Source organism: Stegastes partitus, unplaced genomic scaffold (genome assembly GCF_000690725.1).
Source record: "Stegastes partitus isolate 25-593 unplaced genomic scaffold, Stegastes_partitus-1.0.2 Scaffold177, whole genome shotgun sequence".
NCBI classification, from domain to species: Eukaryota; Metazoa; Chordata; class Actinopteri; family Pomacentridae; genus Stegastes; species Stegastes partitus.
In genome coordinates, this window is record NW_007577908.1 from 591,126 (window position 1) to 602,098 (window position 10,973).

General features: G+C 38.0%; 1 protein-coding gene across 2 annotated transcripts; it reads right to left on the reverse strand.

The window, feature by feature from the left end:
- Nucleotides 1-4,252: 4,252 nt before the first annotated feature.
- On the reverse strand, nt 4,253-10,969 carry nup35 (nucleoporin 35). 2 transcript variants are annotated; one of them, XM_008279966.1, is made up of 9 exons: nt 10,671-10,969; nt 9,555-9,722; nt 9,318-9,445; nt 6,550-6,607; nt 6,187-6,295; nt 6,013-6,082; nt 4,950-5,078; nt 4,723-4,857; nt 4,253-4,628 (listed from the first exon to the last, which is right to left on the reverse strand). In XM_008279966.1, the coding sequence occupies exons 1-9, from the start codon at nt 10,681-10,683 to the stop codon at nt 4,551-4,553; spliced, it is 888 nt and encodes a 295-aa protein (XP_008278188.1). In that variant the 5' UTR covers nt 10,684-10,969; the 3' UTR covers nt 4,253-4,550. The 2 variants fall into 2 exon arrangements, with proteins under 2 accessions (XP_008278188.1, XP_008278187.1); XM_008279965.1 differs by having other exon boundaries at nt 4,253-4,646.
- Nucleotides 10,970-10,973: the final 4 nt, after the last annotated feature.

A 10,973-nucleotide genomic window follows, 5' to 3' on the forward strand; every position in this document is an offset into this window, starting at 1 on the left:
ATGGCCTTTTTGTGCCTTTTTGCTTCTCATTTTAGTCATTTTGTACCTTTCGCAGTCATTCTGCAACTCATATTGGTACATTACTGTTTGTTCGTAGTCATTTTGCATCTATTTCTGTTCCTTTTGCTTCTCTTTAGGTCATTTTGCATCTCATAGTTGAACTTTGTCTCTTTGCAGCCATTTCGTATACACTGTGTTCATTATCCGAATCTTCTTTTTTGTTGGTGTCATTTTACATCTCATAGTGGTCTTTTCCTGTCAGTTTGAAACCATTTTTGTGTCTATTTATAGACTTTACGCATCACTGTTGGGTTATTTTGCATACTTTCATGTTTTGGACATTTTTTAAAATGTATTTAATTTTTTTTACTTTACCATCAAAATTTTGATGGTAAAGCCCAATAACACCAACTATCTGTAAAATAACAATATTTTGTGACGATACAGTAAAAGTTGTGTAATTTTGCCTGTAAATGTTGCAAAAGAACAAATAACCTTTTGTGAGAATATTGATGTATTCATATCATATATTTATTTATAGAAACATCTTCTATATAGACATTATTTACAGTTTTGGCTATTTTTTTTTTTTTTTCAATTAACTTCTAAATTAACACTTTTTTCTGTGATTTCACAAGTTATTGTCTTTAATTTAATGAAACAGAGAAAATCAGTAAAATAACGGTAAACTGTCAAACAATACTGTTGACAAACCTTTTTTTTGTACAGTGTATATACTGTGTAATACAGTTGAATGATTTCCCAAACTTGGTTAATTTGGGGCATCCAGGGTGGTTAAATGTGGCCTTATCATATGGTTACACATGTCCTCTGTAAGGCCAGGCAGGGTCAGGAATAAGCTCATCCAAAGCCTCTCCAACCCCCCTCAGTCTGTTGTTTCCGTGGCAGCAAGCCTTCTGTTCTGCCACACTGCAGGCTGTCCGGCCTGTTGGCGTCATTTATCCTCCGCTCTGCGCAGTACCAGCCGACCAAGGAGGCCTGAGGAGACCATATGTTGCCGGGATCAGGTACACCACAGGTAATTGGCTACCAGGACAAAGGTCAACCGCCAAGAGATTTCTGACATGACAGGCGACAAGTGAAGCTGATGCAGAGGAAATCCCTCTAGAACTCCATCTCTGAGACAGAGCTCCTTATATATATTTAATTGTCAGTGAGTGGAGTTGATGTTTACAAAACAGAAACGCCAAGCCTCTCTTGACTTGTACTAAAACTGATGGCTCTGTGGCTGAAAGCAACTATGTGCAGTTACTCATGTGCTGTAGTACACTGCAAAAAAAGAAAAGAAACAGTGAAAATCTGGCAGCAAGGGTGCTACAAAAAATGTGTTAAAAAAAACAATGAAATACTGTAAAAACTATGAAAATAAAATAATGTTTTTTTAGCTGATTTAAGTGTGATTTCTGATCACACATTGTAAAAGAAAAACTAGTGTTTGTAAAATCAATATAATCCCCCCTGAGATTTTACTAGGTGCAGAACAGTTATTTAAAAAAAAAAAAAAAAAAAAAAAAGATTAAAAAAAAAAAAAATTAATATATATATTTTTCATTCAAACAATAACTGACACATATCTCTGAAATAATTATATTTTTTGAAGATTCAGCAAAGTGCAAATACTGCAATTTTGTGGCCAAACATGGCAAATTATGAATTACAATTTGTACAATTATCCCATAACTTTAGTTTTAAAATTAAATACTTTTTTTTCCACCGCATTTTTGAACCCTCGTAACTCTCTAAGTGTAGGAGATGGCCACCAGTACTTCAACAGCCTGTAACTCAGAAAATATAAATAAATAAAATACAATTTAGCATAGCTTCATTAAATATGCAGAAGTTATTGGACAAAAAAAACAATTAAGGGTTAGGTGGGAACATTTTTCACATTTTTATAAACTCTATATTTACTAGCTGCAAAGTGATGTATACATTACTGCATCAATGATTAGAATCCAGTGGTTTAATAAAGACATTGTTTTAAATGCTGCTGCTCTGTGTAAATAACACTCTTTGTAGCAGCATATTTCTTATACTTAAGAGTTCTTCTTCCACCTCTGCTCTCATGCACCTGTCTGCCTCTTTTGCCTTTACATTAGTCATCGTCTATGAGTCATTCAGTGACACAGACAGTGAAAGAACTGAGCAGCACCTGCCTACTGCAAATATGTGGCTGAACTTGATACAGAACTGACAGCGAGGGCGTGACGTGTAACCTTTAATTTCACTGTATTGAAAGTGAATGAAATTTATTTGTGCTCTGTGTGGCAACTTAAATCCCAGAGATTTTGTTCTCAAATTTAAAAGTATTTTCAGGTCTGTGTGGAGGAACTTGTGGCTCCAGCTGTTAGACAAAATAAGTCCATACAGTGACAATACTGCATTCTTTATTGCATATTTATGAACCTATTAATGTACTTCCACTGCAGAACCAACTGCAGTTCTCCTATTTTCTTCTTCATGTCACAAAATCAAGAAGTTTGTGAACATCTAAATAATTAAATAATCTTAAATCATGCACCAAAGACTGAAACTGTGAAAACTCCTTTCTGCAGCAGCTGTTTAAGGGCCTATTTGCTTCCATTTAATACCAAATAACTTTTTTTTTTTTTTTTTTTTTTAAACTTTTTATGTAAACATCATAGAACCATGGCTAATGGCTTAAATGGAAAAAGATATGTACTATTTATTGTATACCCATAAATTCTGTAATTTATCTTCCTGCATGACAGTGTAGGGCACTGAGTGTGCATCTTTTTGGAAACAAAATAACAATTTAAAAAACAAACATTTTATGTCATATATTCAGGAAGAACATGTGTCTCTTTTCCTGTTGCCGTGAGTTTTTGGAGGTAAAGGAGTTTTGGAATTTTTAAAAGCCTGTAAATTGCCTTTAATATCAGCATGGCACAAATGATTGTTACTTTTGTTAATTACAAAATAAAAGTAGCACTCAGAAGCTTGCTTTACATGTAAACAAAACAAAACAAACCTGTAGAAGTTGGTGTCCACACCCCAGGAGATGCTGCAAAAAGGGGTTAAAGGTGAAAAGGACAGAGTAGAGTGCTGCTGTTTGAGAGACTTTCACTTGAAGTACTGATGTTTCCTTTGACTCTCTATGGACAACTTGGAGTGAACCTGGCAGCTGGTTTGTAGATATACAATACTGTCCATAGATTTGACTGTGTAGAAGCAAAATGTGCTGTGTATGACATGATATGTCAAACCCAAACAGTAGATGTAACTTTACGAAATTTGTCTTCTTGCATGTACAGCAGGTTAAAAATTCATTACGTTGTGATTTTTGTCACTTTTTAAAATTTGTTATTAGACTTCCTGTCCTGATGCTTCAGAAGTTTCCCTGTACATTTACTGTTTTAGTGTGTTTTTAGTCTGCCCCCTAATGCAGTGTCCCTGCATAACAGTGATGGGGGAACTTGTTTTGATGGACCATTTGCACAGAAGGACCTTTTACTTTCAGTATGTACTACAGCTGTGCTTACAAAGTATGTACTGTTGCACACAGCACCCACACAACTGGGACATACAACTTATTATTGTGCCTTAAGCTTTGACTGTCTTGCTTATACTGTATATATATCTGTCGCAGTCTGTAGATCACCTGTTGTAAACTCTTGGCAGCTCAAGCTTGTTACTCGATTAGGAAACCAAGGTGGATGTGACGCATCTTCCAAGCTTGCATACTGCAAAATACGACACAACGTAGTGAGCCATCCTGGTATGTTTGGCCTACTACACATTAAATCTTTTCTAGTTTACTATATAGCTTGGTAGTATAGATATTGGAACACAGCTTTAATGCAGCACCAAACATGTTCATCTTTGCAGGCTCCTAACTCCCACTTAATCCAACATTTAGCAAAAAAGGTGTAGCTGAAGCAGGTAATAGACAGTCCTTTGAATCACCTTTAAGTGACATCAAGTGTCATTTAAAGCAGCAACGCCCTTAATGATGCATAATTTTAAGCCTGAGTAGAATTTATGTAAAAGTTCAACCCCATACAGTTGTTATAAATGAGACCAAAATCTTTTTTTTTTATCAGACTGTGAGCATGTTTGCTTCTGCTGTAAATTTTAATATTTTTCCATGGAGGCCTATAAGGACTAACTCACTGTTGGAGCCTCTAGAGCCCGTATGGGGAACTGCAGTTTTTGGTACTTTAAGGCTAAGTAGCATGAAAAAAAGACAAAAGTGAGAGAAGCAAGAAGACAAGTTTGCATAATTAAAATATATTTATACATGTGAGGATGTAACTGCACTTTATCAACAGTGACACCATGTGGCTGCTAAGAGAACACCACTTCTGAATTAAAACAGAGAGACTTTATTACGATAAAGACATAAAAAAAGCAGATTATTAAAGAAGAGAAAGATTTCACCATAACACACACACACACACACTCGCACACACACACACACTCAGACACACTGTAGTGAATCAGTTCATCTATCAGTCCACTGATTGCCCTCTCTCTTCTGCAAGTATCCCATGATGCTTTGTGCCATGTCACCATCCAAACATGTACTCCATCGCCTTGGAGACGAAGCTGTCGTCCTTCCTCGGCGTCTGTCTGTCTGCAACCACCTGGAAGACGGAAGCAGACTTATTTACAAAGTCAACCAGCTGCAGATTTTTCTAAATTTAATAGATTTTCAGGTAGAATGAACCAAAAGGCTACCTGGTAGTCGCTGCCGGAGCTCCTGTAGCTGGCACTGAGTGGTCTGATGGCGGAGCGAGGAGTCGAAGGGAGGATGGAGGAGGAGAAGGAGGAGGAGATGGGAGAGGAGACGGCTTCACCGCTGTCCATCACACTCTGAAAGACATAAAGAGAGATAAATAATGTCACTACTCAGACTTCCAACTCACCTGATGTGCTCAATCAGAGCAGTAGAAAAGGGTACTGACCTTGTCTATGCAGGGTTTGACTCCCACCATGATGGAGTCACCAAACACTTTCCCATCTTTAGACAGAGCTTTCCTTGCCTGAAGTCTTGACTGATACTGAAGGTGCATCCAGTTGCCAGGAGACGCCATCTGTCAACGAATCATTGCATCCATCAGTGCACCAGGAACACCCGAGCTGACTGTGGAGCTTCAGGTAAACCCGGACAGTGAACACTCCGTAGTAAACAGGTGAGTGAATACGACTTCAGATTCGGCCATAAAGATGGGTTTCTAGCATGGCTTCTGTTTTGTCTGTTTTCTCTATTCTATCAAAATTCTTAGAAGATGTTTTTAGTTTTACTTTTCATTGACTAAAAACTAACAAAACTTAAATGACTTGCAAAAAAACCCCAAAAAACCAAAACAAAACACTTCATAATTACATCCATCCATCCATTATCTATACACCGCTTAATCCTCACTAGGGTTGCGGGGGGGCTGGAGCCTATCCCAACCGACTTAGGGCGAAGGCAGGGGACACACTGGACAGGTCGCCAGTCTATCCTTCATAATTACATTTCCATCAAAATACTGAAAGTCAATCAAAATCAAGTTTAAGAATGAGGAATTAAGAGTGAACATTATAGTAATGTGGGAGTCACTGAACCAAACTGATCAATTTCATCTGGAAATACAAAATAAAAATAGTAATGTAACATTGTTATGTGCTTGTCTGTCCCCACTATAATTGATATGTGGTGCTATATTGATTTTTTTGCAATTGTTTTGACTATGTTTAACTCTGTTTCTCCGTTATTGCCTCCCTGGTCTTTGTCCTTCTGCTTGGACTTCTTTAGTTTAATGGTTGTCCTGAGTATCCTTCTTTTTTCTTGCCCTGTCAGTAAAGCACGTTGTAAACTGTTTTAAAAAGCTGCTACATAAATAAGATTATTATTATCATGCGTGTTCACAGTCACACCTTCTTTTGAGGACAAAACCAAAACCATGTGACCAAACACGTATCCTGCAGTCTGAACCCTGCATGAGTCAGTGTAAAGTCTCTAAAGTGACGTGTGTTTCTTACTGTGTGTTTGAGGATATTTCCGTACTGAGCAAACTGCAGCAGGATGTAGGAAGCCGAGGCTGGAGGAAAACTACAACACACAAACACACACAGTACATGTACACACAATATATTTACAGTAAACTCAGCAGGCTTTAAGTGTGAAACGCAGAGTGTATTTTGTAGTATCAATACCCAAATACGGTGACCCATGTCTGGTCCAGCTGGTCTTCAGATGATAAAGACTCTCCCTGACTGTAGAAAGGATCCACCTGAGCAGGCGATAGACACACCTGCTGCACACCTGGACATCGAGACAGGTGAATATAATACAGTTAATCCACTCTACAGTGAGTGTGAGTGATTTTTAATCCTCTCTTCAGTAACAATTAAAGACATTAATACTCTGACCAACCAACGAAGACAAACTAATTATGTCGACAACAACGTTTTTGTAACATTTTAAATGACCGTGTAGTGTATCAACAGCAGTATTAGTATTGTTGTAAACTCACGACTAACAAACCCATCAGCAGTAGAATAGATATCAGTGTGTACCTGCTCCTGGAGATGAGGCCTGGCGTGCTGACAGAGGAGACTGCATGACTGGAAAAGCCTAAAAGACAGAAAGGGGGAGATTATTGTTATCATTTTTGTTGTGTTCACACTTTTCTTGCTTTTGTCACATTTTATCATCAACTTCTGATTCCTTCAAATACAAACTTTCTAACTTTACAATCAAACATTAAACTTTTTCCTGCCTGTATATCTAAATGTAACGCCCACTGGTCTGCATCAGACCTCATTGCGTTTACTCGTCTTCGTTCCTAGTTGGACCATTGTTTGTTTTATGTTGCCCTTGTTTGGGAACCACTGGTTTGCAATTCATCTATCTGTCTGCATGTGTTCCAGAGCCACATATGTAAACATACAGTTTAAACTGCATAAAAAGACATAAAACCATTTTTCCCCCTCACTGTCTGACATTAAATCAGACTAAATGTTTCCTGTTTTATTGCAGTTAGGATTACCAAAATATTTTCTGTTTGCTAAATGCCAGAATAATGAGACAGAATCTTTTAGAGATTTTTTTTTTTTCTCAAAGTCAAAAGTGTACATACACTGAGATTACTTTAAATTCAAACTATTTAGGAAAGCCCAGATGATGATGTCATGGCTTTGAAAGCTTTTGATAGGTTAATTGACAACATTTGAGTTAATTGGAGGCACACCTGTGGATGTATTTTAAGGCACACCTCAAACACACTGCTTCCTTTTGTGACAACACGGGAAAATCTAAAGAAATCAGCCAACATATCAGGAAGAGAACTGTGGACCTCCACAAGTCTGGTTCATCCTTGGCTACAATGCCCAGATGCCTGAAGGTCCAACATTCATCTGTTCAAACAATTATACGCATATATAACCACTATGGGAATGTCCAGCCATCATAGCGCTCAGGAAGGAGACAGGTTCTGTGTCCCAGAAATGAAGTGTTTTGGTGAGAAATGTGCGCATCAACCCCAGAAGAAAAGCTAAAGATCTTGTGAAGATGCTGCTGAAACTGGTAAGAGAGTGTCACTATTCACAGTGAAACCAGTCCTGTACTGACATGGGCTGAAAGGCTGCTCAGAGAGGAAGAAGACATCACTCCAAGAGCAACATGAAAAAGACAGATTACAGTTTGCAATTGCACACAGGGACAAAGACCTTCATTTCTGGAGACATGTCCTGTGGTCTGACAAAACTAAAACTGAACTGTTTGGCCATAATGACCATCGTTACATTTGGAGGAAAAAGGGGGAAGAGCTTGCAAGCCTGAGAGCACCATCCCAACTGTGAAGTATAGGGGTGGCAGCATCCTGTTGTGGGGGTGTTCTGCTGCAGGAGGGACTGGTGCACTTCACAAAATAGATGGCATCATGAGGAAAGAACATTATGTGGACATATTGAAGCAACACCTCAAGACATCAGCCAGGAAGTTAAAGCTTGGGCGTGAATGGGTCTTCAAATGGACAATGACCCTAAGCATATTGCCAGATGAGTTACAAAGAGGCTTCTGGACAACAAAGTTAATGTTTTAGAGTGGCCATCACAAAGCCCTGATCTAAGTCCTGTAGAAAATTTGTGGGCAGAGATGAAAAGGTGGAGCAAGGCAGCCAACAAACCTGACTCAGTCACACCAGCTCTGTCAAGAGGAATGGACCAAAATTCCAGCAAACTATTGTGAGAAGCTTATGGAAGGACACCCAAAACACTTGACCCAAGTGATACAGTTTAAAGGCAATGCTACCAAATACTAAGGAAATACATGTAAACTTTTGACTTTGAAGAAAGTAATAAAAAAAATCTCTAAAAAATTATCTCTTTAATTATTCTGGCATTTAGCAAATAGAAATAATTTTGGTAATCCTAACTGACTTAAAACAGGAAAAGTTTAGTCACATTTAATGTCAGACAGTGAGAAAAAAAAGGTTAAGTGTCTTTTAATACAGTGTATGTAAACTTATTGTTTTAACTATATATAATGATCACACACTTTCTGCAAAAATCTCTATATATACAGTGCTTAACAAATGTATTAGACCAACACCCAATGTAAGGTTCATGCCACAGTTGCCCTAAATTAACAGCAGTGGTAATTACCAAAATTATTTTTTATGTTTCTACAATGGTTAACACATCAGAATATAGAAGCTCTTTAACTGAAATGATATTTTTCATGCTAAAATATAATTAATATTGTTATCCATAAATTTTCAAATGTACTATTTTACAAAAACACTGAAGAAATTGTAAATCACACTAATATTTCTTTATGAAGATGTCAAATTATTGTTTTTTACTTGCATTCCTGAACAGAAAAGTTAGTTTTAGTGGTTGAACGTTAGACTTGATAAATTTCTGACTTCTCAGAGAAGCCCAGCGAGTCCACTCAAATTTTTTTCAGTATGAAATTCCTCATTCCTGTTCAAAATGGCAAAACGTCGAGAGCTCACTGAAAATGAAAGAGTCCACATTAACGCACTTCATAATGCTGTATGGTTTATGGGCAAATAGGGAAAGACATAACGTTGTGTACTCACAGTGTGGTCAAGTATGCTTTGGAGTTAATTGCAGAGACTGGCACCTTTTGAATACTATTTTTGTATTAGATTTTGTCTGATCTTGTAAATGCACTGACATGATTGCTGCTCAATTTCGTGGTACACTGTGCAATGACAAGAAAGAAATTTATCTCCTATCTTTTTTCTCTGTGACTTTTGAAAAAAAAGTGAGCATGCTGACTTTACATGAAAATTCATTTTCATCTGCTGTGTACTAACCTGTCTGTGTGCATTGAGCGGCGTAGCTACAGTGATCAGGTCGTCGTGGATACTGCGAACAGGCGGGGCTCCACTCTTATCTTTGGGAGTCGGGACAACGGGCTGCAGTCCGGAACCTCCTGGACCCCCTACATATATTATAAGTTTAGGATAATCAGGACACAGAATGACATATCTACAGTACAAACTTTCAGTATCAATCTGCTGATGTGCAGATGGGTGAGTACTTCCGCTGACCTCGATGTGTACTTGGGCTCTCCATGATGGGCGCAGTCAAGCTGAAGGGGCGGGGTTGTGGGCTGGCAGGAGCTGGCAGGTCACCCATCAGGAATCCAGGCAGAAACTGAGCTCCAGAGGTTGGCTTAGGAGAGGTGGGAGAACCCAGGGTCATTGGTTCACTGCCCACTGAAAACACAGGGACAGGCAATTTATTTAAACTGGTCTGAGACAAGAGGACAACATTAGGACTGGCAGCTCAAGACAGAGACAATTGGGGGTAAAGACCAGGTGTTCAAATGTTTCTAAGTTTGTATGTGGCAGGGATTATTTTGTGAAGCCGACATACTCAGATGCCACCAGATTAACTGAAAGGACTGCAGGTGTGAAAGGTGCATTATTCGCCAGATTTAAGAAAGCATGTTCATTTTGTACAGACTGCTGCAAAAATCACTTTTTTTTTCAGCGTGAAAGAAATGAATTAATAACCACACTCACTAAGATCATTGTGTGCATGATAACATCTCGCAAAATTATCGCTATGTGATTTTACTTAGATATGGAAGTACCACTAAACTTTTCTGGCATCTTTAAAAAATGCAATCCGCATTTAAATAACATCTTCTTCAATTATTGCTTTTAATATAAAAATCACTGGAACATTAAATTGATTAGCAACAGTTGTCAAACATTTTTTTTAAATATGTGATTCAATGAGTTAAGATTATTGACCCTAAAATATGAACATGTTATCATTTACAAACTAAAATATAACTGGCACCAGTATTTATCAGTACAATAATGTTCCACTTTAGGCCAACAGAGGAGCATGTCTTCTACCAGCACGATTTGCACCTTATTTTCTTCTTATTATTTTAAAGGAACACGTGTGAGCTACTGAATTCTTTAAATTTCCCCAGGGGCATTAATAAAATATCTGTTTGTCTGTCTTTACTGATAATATGTTCAGAGTCAGAAGGATAACAACTAACACCATTGTTGGGAGTTCAGGAGGAAACATGAGGCTAACCGGTTGTCAGCAGACTAATGGCTACAACTACATATAAGCTACCATGTAACTACAGAGTGCGATAAAAATAACAAAAACAGATTAAGAGTACATAAAACGTGGCTTACCTTGCAGCTCCATTCTGTTTCGTTACTTTCAGGCCGCGATTTTCAAAAGTAGGAAGTGACGCTGAGGAGAGGAGGTGGTAGCCAGCTAACGCGGCTAGCAAAGCTAACTAATCTGACACTACAACTTACTGTTACTTGAATGTACACACAACTAAAGGTACATGATATGTTAAAGTATCCAGTTAGTTAAAACTAAGATAAATAAAGTCCGTTATGAATCCGCTGCGGTTTGTTTCTAGAGCTCAGATATACCAGTGGTCTGAGACGATGTTACACTGGAAGCGCTGCAGCTCACATCCGACG

Coding starts and splice junctions, on each gene's coding strand:
- nup35 (XM_008279965.1), bottom strand. Junction 9,446..9,554: donor GAGCCCAAGTACACATCGAG/GTCAGCGGAAGT, acceptor TAATATATGTAG/GGGGTCCAGGAGGTTCCGGA. Junction 6,296..6,549: donor GGCCTCATCTCCAGGAGCAG/GTACACACTGAT, acceptor CTCGATGTCCAG/GTGTGCAGCAGGTGTGTCTA.